Source organism: Pituophis catenifer, unplaced genomic scaffold (assembly GCF_029215685.1).
Source record: "Pituophis catenifer annectens isolate HBS135680 unplaced genomic scaffold, rPitCat1.0.hap2 SCAF_10, whole genome shotgun sequence".
Taxonomy (NCBI): domain Eukaryota; kingdom Metazoa; phylum Chordata; class Lepidosauria; order Squamata; family Colubridae; genus Pituophis; species Pituophis catenifer.
Window position 1 is genome coordinate 22,964,893 of NW_027256890.1, and position 13,767 is coordinate 22,978,659.

Consider the following 13,767-nt stretch of genomic DNA (forward strand, 5'->3'; position numbering starts at 1 on the left):
GGGGGAATTCTGGGTGTTGAGGTTCACCGGTTTTAAAGTCACCAAGGTTGGACACAGTGGTGGGATTCAACTGACATGTTATCACGCATGTTCCCATTGGCTGATCTATTCTAGTCCATGAATATTCATACTCTTGACAGTGTGACGGGAGCTCACCCCGTCCCACAGCAGCAACCGGGTCTCGAACGCAAGCCTGCCGATCATTCAGCCCAGCGTCCTAACCACTTGAGCCCCCGCGTTCCCCCATTCCCACACTGCCATGACAGCCCTTCCTTCCTTGTTCTCTCCGCAGAATCCGATCCCAGCCTTCCTCCTCCGAGCCAGAGCTGGCTGGTCCAGCCCCAGCTAAGCCAGACCGACGGACGTCCCCCGCCGACCCCCGCTGCGTCGTGGCCTCCAGGTCCGCATTTCTTGGGAAGCCAGCTTTCCTGCGCCAGCTCCTTGGCTTCCGTGGCCGAGGGCACAGGACGTACCCCTCTGCCCCTCCACCCCAGCCTCGGGACTCTCTCCCCTTTTGTCTACGAGGGTCTCTGCAGCAAGTGGAGCCTGCCAACTCGCAAAGGACTGAACGGGTTAGGGGGAAGCGAGAGCGAATTCCCGCCCGGAACTCCACCACCCCACACAAAGGACAGCTCTTCTATAGCGTCTAACGCTGTTGCCGCCTTGGGGACACTCAGCATCGGAGGGAGCCCTAAACCTCAGGTACGTAATCCCCCCCCCCCCCCACTGCTTTTTACACAATTCCTCCTGTCTTTTTTTTTTTTTTTAATGCGGACTCCCATGTGCAAAAGACAACCTGATTCTTTTGTCAATCACCCCCAAGATGACACAAGCATAAACCGGCATGAATGTGGTACTTATTGGTATCCTAATAATGTCTCGGCTCGTCACCCAGCCCAGCCCGGATTGCAACAAAAGAACCAGACGAAAGAGCGATTCGCAATGCTTTTTACTTTTGGCCACCCCTTTGTTTGAGTGCAGCTAGATCACCTTCCGCCACTTGCACACTGGACTCGTCTTCGAAAGTGGAGCGAAGGGCCTCCAAAAACTGTCCTACATCCACCAGTTCTCTAGCGTGGTTCCGATGCAAGCTGGCCACCCAATCAGCAGCGTCGCCAGTTAACACCGCTGTAATGGCCACAACCATGGCCCATTGGGAGGGGTACCAACGCCCATATTGGTCTAGATAGCTTATCACCTGGCTTAAGAACAACGCCACTCGGTCTGGGCTTCCGTCAAACATGGCTTGCAATACAGGAGGACCCCAGGTGGGCTGAGGACCCCACATCCCCGGCGTGGGGCCCCACACTGGTACCGGATCCGGGGTTCTGCTTGCTCCAACACTCCTCCGCTCACCTCCTACCCTCCTGTCCGGCCGAGGTCGATCCATCACTGGTTGCTGTGTCCTTTCAGCCCCGACCTCCATCCTCTATGGCTGCTGTTCTGGGGCCCGACCAACGCTCTCTCCCACAGGTGACCTATGGTCTCAGGATCCCCCATAGTCATCCATTCGACCTGGTTCCTGTTCCCTCCAGAATTTAGGACTAGCAATGTGAAAATGTGAACTCGAACTGCCAGTCTGCTGCCAGGACATGCTTTGTGATGTGTCCAGCCCAGTGGCCCACGGCTGCCAGGCATGGGCGTCACGGAAACTTCCCTCCCCAAAGCGGTCCCGAAGGGTATCCATAGTACTGGGTCCGGGACCGGTAGCAGCAAAACCCCAGTCCCCCTCTTCCTCATCTGTCCAACGGGGCTCCCTCCAACCCCGGAAAAATGGACCCATGAGGGGAGGGGTTGGCATCTTGGGGCCGACGAGGGTAGAGCTAGGCCACCAGTCTCCACAGGTTGACTGTCCAAGGCGGCCAGAGTCCTGACCCTGCGTGCCATCCGTCCCACGACCGTCATCCCCACATGGTATGCGTAGTTTGGGTCTAACCGCTGGTTGCTCTATGGTCTCCTGCGGTGCCTCCGCCTCTGCAAGTACCTCCTCCGCGGTAGCCTCAAATGCCAGCTCCGACTCTAACCCTCCTGGCACCGTCCCTTCAGCCATGCTCCAAACCGTCAGTCAAAAAGTTAGAAAGAAGAGGGCAGCGCTGACTTTCTCTCAGCTCGTCACCCAGCCAGCCCGGATTGCAACAAAAGAACCAGACGAAAGAGCGATTCGCAATGCTTTTTACTTTTGGTCGTTTCAGCAACACAGCCAGCAGAAAAGAACAAGCCGGATCATAAGTGTAAAGTCAAGGCTACACGCAGCCGCTGTGTAGCGCTATTTATACATATCTCCCCACCCTAACCACCATCCGGCAGTTAAGCAAAACCCTTCCCAACAGCTGTTTGGCGGTGAAAAAGCCGGCGCTTCCCTGATGTCATAGGAGAGCGCTGCACCCTCGGTCTCTGCTCCGCGTCGTCCTCTGTGCTGTGCTGCGACGCCCCGAGACCGTGTGACAAGCTGCCTCTCATGTGGACCTTTCGAACAGCTGGTATCCTTCTCCCCTCCAGTCCCGTGAGTGGCGAGACCTGGCTGGGGCTCGACATAATGCTTGAGAAAGCCAAGCAGGGTTTTTATGATGCACATTCTCCATCGTTTAATCAGCTGCTAAGCGCCGTGGTGGCGCAGTGGTCAGAAGGTGGAATTTCAGGCTAATTCTGACCACTGCCGAGAGTTCAATCCTGACCGGCTCAAGGTTGACTCAGCCTTCCGTCCTTCTGAGATCGGTAAAATGAGGACCCAGATTGTTAGGTGTCAACAGGCTGACTTTGTAAACTGCTTAGAGGCGGGTATAAAGCACTATAACCGTGATGGCGAACCTATGACACGTGTGCCCGAAGTGGTACGTGGAGCCATGTCGCCTGGCATGCACGGCGTTGCCCCCGTTCCTCTTCTGGGTTTCTGGCGCGCATGTGGGGGCGATGATGAACTGGCATTTTTGCATGCGGCAGTGCTGGAAACTGGAAGAGCTGGTCTTCCGTTTAACTGCGGGAGCATGCACACCGGCCAGCTGATCGTTGCGCACACATGCGCGCCAGGAACCCGGAAGAGTAGCTGGCTGAACCCGGAAGTTCAGTAGCTGAAACCGGAAGTTCAGTAGCTGAAACCGGAAGTTCATTTCTGGGCATGCGCCCTGGGCAGCTCCTCTTCCAGGACCAGACGTGTGCGCGCGCTCCCTTTTCGGCACTCGGTGCCAAAAAGGTTCACCATTGCTGCACTATAAAGTGGTATATAAGTCTAATTGCTATTGCTATTGCTATTGCATTCCATTCCATAAGTATAGACTTATATACTGCAGAATCCTATTCCATTCCATTCCCATGGTGGCGCAGTGGTCAGAATGCAGTATTGCAGACTTAATTCTGCCGACCGCCAGCAGTTCGATCCTGACCTGCTCATGGTTTTTTTTTTTTTTTTTTTCTTTATTCAAAGCAAGTTGGTTTCTCCATCTCCCACCAACTTCTGCGACCATTCATCCATTCTGGGGAGCAGTGTCTTTTCCATTTTTGCGCGTAAAGCCATCTTCCTTCCGTCCGCGTCTATAACGTCGCGCTTTCTCTCCCTTTCTCCCGCAGGCTCCTGTCCCAGGACCAGTCCCCGAGGCTGCTACCAGCACCCCTAGCCCGCTGCCTCTGGAACCCTCCTCCTCCTCCGCTGCCCCTCAAGAAGACTCTGTGCTCCCCGAGCCCGACCCTCTGGTGGCCGAATGGGGCCGGCAACGAGAAGACGAGGACAGTCCCGCGGCCGGCCAGCCCCTTCTGGATCATCAATATTGAATTAGAAGTGGGGGGCACACACTCTTGACGTCCTACAGAACTACGGGCTGGTCCCGTTTGACTCTTCCTGGCTTCCCACCCCGTGGTCACCCATAACTCCCCGCTCTTCTGTTCATCCACACAAACCAACTTTAAACCATCTTTTTTGTCTGCAAGACCAAGGACGAGCAATAGAGGCTGTTTCAGCCTTGCCTGCAATTTCTTCCATTTGCACCTCCTCTCTCCGCCATCTCCACCCCACTGCCTCCCCCATCCAAAATATCTTACACTCGCCTGCAGGGGCAGGCTCCCCCCCCCCCCCCCACAAATCACAAGGACCCGCCTTGCTCGCCGCACTTTGTGTCCTTCACCGACTGATGTTCAAGGTTCCCCCCCCCCATTTTTTTTTCTCCCCCCGCCCTGCTCTTGTCGTCCCTCGGGGTTAATAATAACGATAATAATTCTTTTTGTTTTGTTTTGTTTTGTTTCCAAACCCCGTCTTCCCCCCCCCCTCCCAGGATTGTGGATTTGGGGGTTTGGTTGGTTGGGAAAGTTAAAAACGCGGGAAGCGGGCGGGGAAAAAATCACACCAGCCGATGAACCTCGACGTTCAGGATTTGGAAAAAAGCAGGGAACGACGCAAGATGTAGATTTGTTGGGGTGTCTTTGCAGAAAAGCGGAAACGAGAATTGGACGGGCGTCGTTTTTGAGAGGTTTGGGGCGTTCATATTTTCTCATTTCTCAATGTCCATGAAGATTCTCAACTCCTCCAAGTCATGGTTGTCCCAAAGGTGATTTTTCAAGAGGCAACTGGACTTTCTGATTTTTTTTTCTTTTGAAGACGTTTCGCTTCTCGTCCCAGAAGCTTCTTCAGCTTCTGACTGGATGGTGGGGAAGGGAAGGATTGATATTCCTTGCAGACAGCTGGTCATTTGCATCCTTTTAGAAGGTCGTTGAGGCCACTTGGAGGTTTGTCTGTGTCCTCGGGGGTCACCTGAGAGGTGCAAATGGTTTCTGTAGTCTGCAGTTTTTTCCTCTGGAAATCCATTCCTACTCTCCCCCCATTTAAAGGGCATTCACCCCAAATTGTACTGCTAAAAGTCTGTAAAGATTCTCCGTCATGGTTGTCCCAAATGTGTTTTTTTTTTCAAGAAGCACCTGGATTTCCTTGTTTTTTTTTCTTTTTGAAGACGATGTTCAGGAAATAAACGCAAGTAGTTTACAAGTACGACTTACACCTGCAGTTGGGGCCCCATTGCTAAGCAAGGTGGTTGTTAAGTGAGCCGCCTCCCATTTTACAACCTGATTGTCGCATTCGTTAAGCGAATCACTGCGTTTCTTAAAAGAATCCTCAGGGTCACAGGACTACAGAACCCATTTGCACCACTCAGATGACCCCGAGGACACAGACAAACCTCCCAAGTGGCCTCAACGACCCTCTAAAAGGATGCAAATGACCAGCTTTGTCTGCAAGGAGGATCAATCCTTCCCTTCCCCACCATCCTAGTCAGAGCCGAAGAAGCTTCCGGGATGAGAAGCGAAATGTCTTCAAAAGAAAAAAAACCCCAGAAACTCCAGTTGCCTCTTGGGGGGGGGAAAAACCCCCACCTTTGGGATACTCTCTGAATGCTTTCTGGCTTTCTTCCTCGATTTTGCAGTCAAAACAAAGAGCAGCAAATCTGAAATTTTAATTTCACCCGGAGGTAGAATCCTGGGATGAAAAACCTATCTCCTCTTTCCAAGCTTTGGAGTGGGAGGGGGGGAGCTGGCTGGCCCAGCAAGTGGGAGATTCCCACCCGCATTGATGATGCCCATTTCTGTGTTACAAAAAACCCCAGTGATTCAAGGAGTTGTGTGAACGCAATTTATTGCAAAAAAAAAATTGCAATTCAGAATACTGCCTTCAGAAATCGTGGGTGCCTCCATCGCTGGAGGTTTTTTAAGAAGAGACTAGACAAGTCACTTATCTGAAATGGCATAGGGTCTCCTGCTTGAGCAAGGGGCTGGACTAGAAGACCTCCAAGGTCCCTTCCAGATTCGATTCGATTTTCTATTCTCTATTTCTCTTGTATTTTCATTCTGTTATTCTATTTTCATTCTATTATTCTATTCTATTCTCTCTATTTTATATTCTATTTTCTATATTCTTTTTTCTACACATTATTCTATTCTGTTTTTCATTCTGCTATTCTATTCTATTCCTTATTCTATTCTATTCAGAATCCTATTCTCTATTTTCATTCTGTTATTTTATTTTCATTCTATTATTCTATTCTACTCTGTATTTTATATTCTATTTTCTATATTCTTTTTTCTATATATTCTATTCTGTTCTGTTATTCATTCTGCTATTCTATTCTATTCCTTATTCTATTCTATTCAGAATCCTATTCTCTTCTATTTTCATTCTGTTATTCTATTTTCATTCTATTATTCTATTCTCTCTATTTTATATTCTATTTTCTATATTCTTTTTTCTATATATTCTATTCTATTCTGTTATTCATCCTGCTATTCTACTCTATTCTATTCCTTATTCTATTCGGAATCCTATTCTATTCTATTTTCATTCTGTTATTCTATTTTCATTCTATTATTCTATTCTCTTTTATATTCTATTTTCTATACATTCTATTCTGTTATTCATTCTGCTGTTCTATTCTATTTCTTATTCCATTCAGAATCCTATTCTATTTTCTGTTATTCTATTTTCATTCTATTATTCTATTCTATTCTCTGTATTTTATATTCTATTTTATATATTCTATTTTATATACCATGTTTCCCTGAAAATAAGGCCCTGTCTTATATTTTTTTGGACCCTGAAATAAGCGCTTGGCCTTATTGTCATGCACTCAAAAGCCCGATTGGCCTTATTATCAGGGGAATGTCTTATTTAGGGGGAAATAGGATAGAAACTATTCTATTCTATTACTCATTCTGCTATTCTATTCCTTATTCTATTCCATTCAGAATCCTATTCTATTTTCATTCTGTTAATCTATTTCCATATTTTCTATTCTATTTTCTTTTCTATTTTATATACATTCTATTCTATTCTGTTATTCTAATTTATTCTAATCTAATCTGGCTCGGAGGTTACTTTATGCAAATTCAACCTTCAAATTAGATGGTTTTTGGGCTTTCTGAAATGCCAAGGGTCCCAAACATTTTCACCCCCCTTGTCTTCCTTCCAAGATTTCACTGTCTTAAGCAATGTTAAAAGGAGGAAGGAGGGGATGTTTTAAACTATCACTCCGTTTAATTAAGACCCAGATTTCCCCCTGGTTCCAAGAGAAAGGGGAAAAGTCATTCAAAGGTGTTTTCCTGTGCTGATTTGTCATTTGCGTTCAAGGGTGCACCGGGTGCCAGGCGCCTTAGCCACTATGTTTCCCATTAAAGCAGGGGCAAGTTGGCGCATCCTCCTGTCTTCTTCCTGCAGATATGCCACCCCCCAGGACAAGAAAGGCACATTCAAAGTTACCCCCCTTTTAAAGACAAAAGCCAATTTGCAGTTACTCCTCCAATTTACGACCGCAATTCAGCCCAATGTTGCTAAGCGAGACAGTTAAGGGAGTTTTCCCTATTTTACGACCTTGACCCCAATGGCTAAGCGAATCACTGCAGCTGTTTAATAACAGGATGGTTAAGTTCACCGGGCTTCCCCTTTGACTTCTGTTGCTAAGCGAGACGGTCATTGAGTGAGTTTTGCCCCAGGTTTTGCAACCCAGAATCGCTGCCACTGTTAATAGCACAGCTGTTAAAAGTAAATCTAACTTCCTCATCGACACTGGTTGTCAGAAAGTCCCAAAAGGGGATGATCCCGTGACCCCCCTGACCGGGACACTGTGACCGTCATAACTACGAATCAGTTTCCAAGCGTCTGAACTTCCATCATGCGACCATGGGGACGACGCCACCAACGGTCGTATATGTGAAAAACCATCCCGAGCCACATTTTTTTGCAGTGCCCTTATGGCAACTCCGGTCCCTCAACATACCGTTGTAAACCAAGGACCACCTGTACAGCCGCGGTGACGCAGTGATTAGAGCGTAGTCCTGCAGGCTACTTTTGCTCCCTGTGATTTGGCAGTTCAAATCTCACCAGGCTCAAGGTCGACTCAGCCTTCCGTCCTTCCCAGGTAGGTAAAATGAGGACCCAGATTGTTGGGGGCAAGAGGCTGACTCTGTAAACCGCTTAGTGAGGGCTGGAAAGTGGTATATAAGTATAGATGCTATTGCCCTTTCTTTCATTCTTTCTTTCGTTCTTTCTTCTTTCTTTCTCTCTCCCTCCCTCCCTCCCAGTGGTTAGAATGCAGTTTTGTCCACTAATTGTGCCCACAGTCAGGAGTTTGATCCTGACCAACTCAAGGTTGACTCAGCCTTCCGTCCTTCCGAGGTTGGTAAAATGAGGACCCAGATTGTTGGGGGGGCAAGAGGCTGACTCTGTAAACCGCTTAGAGAGGGCTGCAAAAGCACCGTGAAGCAGTATATAAGTCTAAGTACTATTGCTATTGCCATCTCTTAATCCTTCCTTCCTCCCCCTCCCCACCTTCCTTCCTCTCTGCCTCCCTCCCTCCCTTCCATCCATCCATCTCTCAATCCTTCCTCCCCCTCTTTACCTTCTGTCTTTCAAACTCTCCTTCCTTCCTTCCCTCCTTCCTTGTGGTTAGAATGCAGTCTTGTCCGCTGATTCTGCCCACAGTCAGTTCAATCCTGACCAGCTCAAGGGTTGACTCAGCCTTCCGTCCTCTTGAAGGTCGGTAAAATGAGGATCCAGATAGTTGGGGGCAAAAGGCTGACTCTGTAAACCGCTTAGAGAGGGCTGCAAAAGCGGTAGATAAGTGCTCTCGCTATTGCTTTCGGACCACAAAGGCTAAAATGGGTTATTTAATGGGTTATTTTAGGGGCAAAGGGTTTTAAATTTTGGGAAGCCAATTTGATTTAATTCTGTTTTAATTTATTTTAATTTTTATATTGTACGTATTTTAATCTTGGCTGTTCACCGCCCTGAGTCCTTCGGGAGAAGGGCGGTCTACAAATTTAATAAACCTAAACCTAAACGAGAGGCGGGGAGTGGGGGGGGGCAAACCTTGGTTCCGCTCTCCTGCGGGACCTCAAGTTTTGCAGAGAAGCCCCCTTGGCAAAAGGAGCGCTGGGGGTTTCCCCACCAGGCCCTCTGCACATGTTCAGAAGCCCGCTTTGCCTTGCAGCTCTCCCTTCCCACCCCCGCCCATCAGGAAACCCAGATTTCCTCGCTCTGCTGCCCTGCGCGTCCTTCTCCAGCGGCTGCTGGTTGACGCCGCCCGCTTCCTCCCCATTTCTGGGTCTTCCCCGCCCCCCGGATCGGAGGAGGAAGGCAGGCGAGGGCGGGGCCGCCGTGCCTGGGCCGCAGGGAGCGGACGCGGACAGTCCACGCGGGGCAAGAAGAAGCCGCGGCAGCGGAGCAGCAGCAGAGAGGCAGGCAGGCAGCGCCCGGTTGCAAGCCGCTGAAAGCGGCTGCCGGCTCCGGCAAGCGGTAAGGGCTTTTTTTTTTTTTTAGAAAACCGGACACGCATCTTGCACGTGCAATGGGGAAGTGGGGGGGGGGATTTGGACCCAGGTTGGGGGTGGGGGGGGAGGCAGGAAACCGTTTTGCAAAAGCGTCGCTTTTCATTTTATTATTAATTTTTTTTGCAAAAAAAAAAAAAATACCGGAGCGCCTTCCATTCAGACGTGCAAACGCGAGGAAGGAAGGAAGGAAGGGACGCGGGCACGCGCACCGAGGGTCCCCGGGGAGGGAGTGGGGTGGGGGGGAGAGAGAGAGATGGCGCGCCCCCCCCCCCGAGCCCCGCTTTCCCACCCCAACCATATGGCGAAGAGAGGCTGCCGCTTGCAACGTGACAGCACAGCAGCCGCCGCTGCTGCTGCTGCTGCTGGGGACCGTCGGGCGCGCGCGTGTATCCGGGCGCGCTCCCTCCCCTCCTTTTGCAGCGCGGGAGCAAAGGATGCGCGCTCCCGACTTTCGCTTTCTTGCAGCCCCGCGCGCGCCCCCGCGCCGGAGGGATGCCCGCCGCCGTCTTCTCCGCTGCTATTGTGTGCTTTCCAAAAAAAAAAAAAAAAACCGAGAAGCAAAAAAAAAAAAAAAAATCAGATTTTTTTTTTCCCCTTCCTCCCCCAGCCTTGGCTTTTTGCTCCTGCCCGAGCATGTGCAGAGTGCTTCCAATCCACTTGGCTTTGCTTTTGAAAAAAAAAACCTCTTGGGCTTCCCCAGGGAGTTTCCCTTTTGGAAAGGCAAGGAGAGGTCACCCACTCCTGTTTTTGGGGATGGTGTGTGGTTGGGGGGTGGGGAGAAAATCCCTGCTTGGGTTTCTTCTTTCCACCTCCCCCTGGCCTGTCATTTGCACGCCGACCCTGCGAGGCCGGCTTCTTGGGAGAGGGTTTCCTCCCCACCGTCCACCAACCTGCTGTGTGTCAGCCCCCTAGGATGCGATCCAGATGTTTGAGCGAAGGCATCTTCCTTCCTTCCTTCCTTCCTTCCCTTCCCCCTCCAGGGAGAGGGAGGGGTGGGTGGATGGAAGGGAGGACACCCCGTCCTTGGCCTCGGCGGCTGGACTCCCGATTCCCATCCGTGGGTCAGCTGGCTGGAGATGCAAAAAAAAAAAGGCGATTCAAGGCCAGCACATCTGCAGGGCATCTGGCTTGGAGGAAGACGAGGAGGTGCTTTGGGATAGAAATGGCTGCTTCTGCCAGCGGTGCCTGGTTAGCGACGCCTGCCTGCAACGGGGGGGAGGGAGGAGGTCAGTCCCAGAAGATGGAAACATCAGGATGGGGTGAAGCTCTTGCGGTCGTAAAGAAAGAGAGGGGGGGGAAGTAGTTGTGACAGCTGGATTGTCTTGTGTTGCAGATTTGTGCTGACCTGGTTCAGTTTGCCTGTCGATCCAGATGTGTGATTTGTGGGTGCCCCGTTTTTATTTTTTATTTTATTTTTTTGGCAAGCCTATAGGAGTATTTTTTTTTTCCCCCAACCTTGGCGGTCTGTAAACTTCAAATCCCAGAATTCCCCCAGCCAGCATTGGCACATGATGACAGACGATGGGAGTTGGAGTCCCTTTACAGTATTTTAGGAGGGTGGGGGGCTTGTGAGTCTCCTGCCTCCTGCATGGAAGACGTGCAAAATGACATTCATGGATTTGTGCATAGAGGGGTGCTGGCTGGGGAATTCTGGGAATTGAAGTCCACCCATCATCACATGGCCAAGTTTGGGAAAAAAACCCAGTTAATTTGAGCTGATTCGTTGCAAAGCGTCGTCCCAATTAGGTGGCAACAGCAGAGCTAAATTAACACACACTGGCAGGAATTGGTTCTCGGTTCTTTTGCAACCTTGGGGGTGGAAATCTGGATCTTTTTCACGATCTTCCCCAGATCCAAAATCTGAAGCAAAATTCAGATTCTGAATTTTGAAAAAGATTTCAGAAACCACAAAGCGTTACCCAAAAATATCCCGAAATTCAATTCAAAACCTCAATGCTTTTAAGTAGCGCTATTAAAATAACAATCATTTTGAGTTTATTTGCATCCCTAAAACTGTTTTGGAAAAAAAAAGCAGACACTCATTCGAGGGAAACCAAAAAACAAAACAAAACCGAACAATAAATAAGATTTTAGGGTCTAAAAGGCAAGCAAAGATTCTAGTCCTTATGGTTGTGAATGAAAAGCCAGATTAAACACTGCAGCTAATTCATGCAAATGAGATGGTTGGCCCAACCAGCACAATGTTGATATTAAAAAAAATCAGTACAGATTTTTAGATCTGGCCACTTAATATTTCCAGACATGTCGGAATTCGAACTTGGGTTTCTCTGGTGAAATGGTTAGCTTCAAAGTTAAGTGTTGTTATTTTTTTTCCTACTGTGGTGTAGCATCTTGTGCAAACTCAGCTTTTTAGGTTCAGGGTAAGGTGCAAGACCCAGATCATGGTTTAATCCTGGTTAGATTGTTAAATAAACCCACCCACGCTGCGTTCTGGGCTCTTGGCTATCCTGGGGTGCAGAAAACGATCTGAAACCAGATCAAAAGATCCTTTGACCATTTGAGATTCGAACCCAGGCTCTCTTGCATGCCAAGCTAGGATTCTGCCTTCTTGCCACTGGATGTGGTTTTTAGATTTTTAAAGCTGCCATTTGCATGGGGTGGAAAGCAGGTGTTTTGGGTTGCCATCATCCCCAGCCAGCGTGACTCTTGACCTCAATAGCTAGGGAACATTCGGATTTCCAGCACAGCAAAGTGCAATAAATTGACTCTACAATTGACTTACAGCCAGAAATTGAGCCCAAGATTTCTGTCGCTAAGTGAGAACGTTCGTTAAGTGAGTTTTTCCTCATTTTAGGAGCTTTCTTGCCACAGTCGTTAAGTGAGTAACCTGGCTGTTAAGTGAATCTGGCTTCCCCATCGACTTCGCTTGACAGAAGGTCGTAAAAGGGGATGATCCCAGGACACTGCAACCATCGTAAATATGAGTCAGTGGCCAAGTGTCTGCATTTTTATTTATTTATTTATTTATTAGTCCAATTTATATGCCGCCCTTCTCCGTAGACTCAGGGCGGCTTACAATGCATTATAGCAAGAGCCTGCATACTTTTATGTATACACCTGCTTATTAGGGCTTTCGGGCCCCCCAAGCGGTGTTGTTCTATACAAAGTTGGCTTATTGCCCCCACAATCCGGGTCCTCAATTTACCTACCTCGGAAGGATGGAAGGCTGAGTCAACCTTGAGCCTGGTGAGATTTGAACTCGCACTAATTGCAGGCAGCTGGCAGCTAAGTGCTAGCACTTAACAGCACTCTAGTCCGCTGCACCACCGAGGCTTATCACTTGACTGCAACAGTCCTTAGTGTGAAAAACAGTCACAAGTCACTGTTTTCAGTGCCGTCGTAACTTCGAACAGTCACTAAACAAACTTGTTGTAAATGGAGGACTAGTTATGCTTTATAAATCCAGGAGAGATTCAATCTATAGAACTAAGGAGAAATTTCTCCTTAGTTCTATAGAACAATTGAGAACAATTGAGAACAATTAACCAGCGGAACTGCTTGCAACCAGAAGCTGTGGGTGCTCCATCATCCCTGGAGGTTTTTAATAAGAGATTGGACATCCATTTGCCTGAAATGCTTTAGTCGGGGGGTTGGACTAGAAGACCTCCAAGGTCCCTTCCTACTCTGTTATTCTGTTAGATGCCACCGAGAATCTTTCGACCGTCTTTCCTGCTGCGGGGAGACCCCAAACCTCTCATTTCAGATCCTGGCTAGTCAAAATGCTTGTTCAGCTTCCCGTAAAAAGAGATTTAAATTTGTGCTGCCTGATTTAACCTTCAAACATCGCCCTGACTGGCATCGTGGTTTTGCGAAGGGTTGGCGAAGGCAGAGTTGGATATAAGTGTCCAGATATTGAGATCCTCCTCCTGTCAGGCTTTGGCAGCAAGGGTATGTGTTGACAGACGATGGGTGTTGTAGTCCCTTCACAATATTGGGGGGGCTCCTGCAGGGAGGGCCTGCAAAATGACGACGCGTGCCAAAAGAAGGATTTCCAAATGGGATTTGCAAAAAAACAAACAAACAATAAATTGCAAAATCGATGGGAAGAGGATTATCTCCACCAAGGGCTGCATTCACACAGCCCTTTAACCTGGTTATTGCAGGAAGTCGTTTCCTAGATTTACACAGTAGCTTGAAGCAGTGTGGGGTGTCCTCACAGTTCAGCCAAAGCCATCCCATAACCCGGGACCACTGCAGTAATTTGTAAATAAATTCTGGTTGCCGAGTGCCTGAATTTTTGATCACGTGATTGTGGGGATGCTGCGTCGGTGGTCATATGTGTGAGGACTGGTTGTAAGTCACCTTTTTCAGGGCTGCTGTAACTTAGAGTAGTCGCTAAAACGATTGCCTGTAAGTCTATTCTCATTGGCGTGCAAATTTAACTTTGGTTTCTCTAACCAAAGTTAGAGAAAGAGCCTGGTGGCGCAGCAGACTAAAGCACTGTTATTA

At 48.8% G+C, this 13,767-nt stretch overlaps 1 protein-coding gene across 1 annotated transcript in view; it reads left to right on the forward strand.

Annotated features, from left to right (window-relative positions):
• PCNX3 (pecanex 3) overlaps positions 1-4,185 on the forward strand; it is a 58,571-nt gene extending 54,386 nt beyond the window's left edge. The window contains exons 34-35 of the mRNA XM_070951287.1: positions 293-702; positions 3,565-4,185. Coding sequence (XP_070807388.1) covers positions 293-702; positions 3,565-3,765 — 611 coding nt within the window. The 3' untranslated portion in view covers positions 3,766-4,185. The remainder of the gene's footprint in view (positions 1-292; positions 703-3,564) is intronic.
• The last annotated feature ends 9,582 nt before the right edge of the window (positions 4,186-13,767 follow it).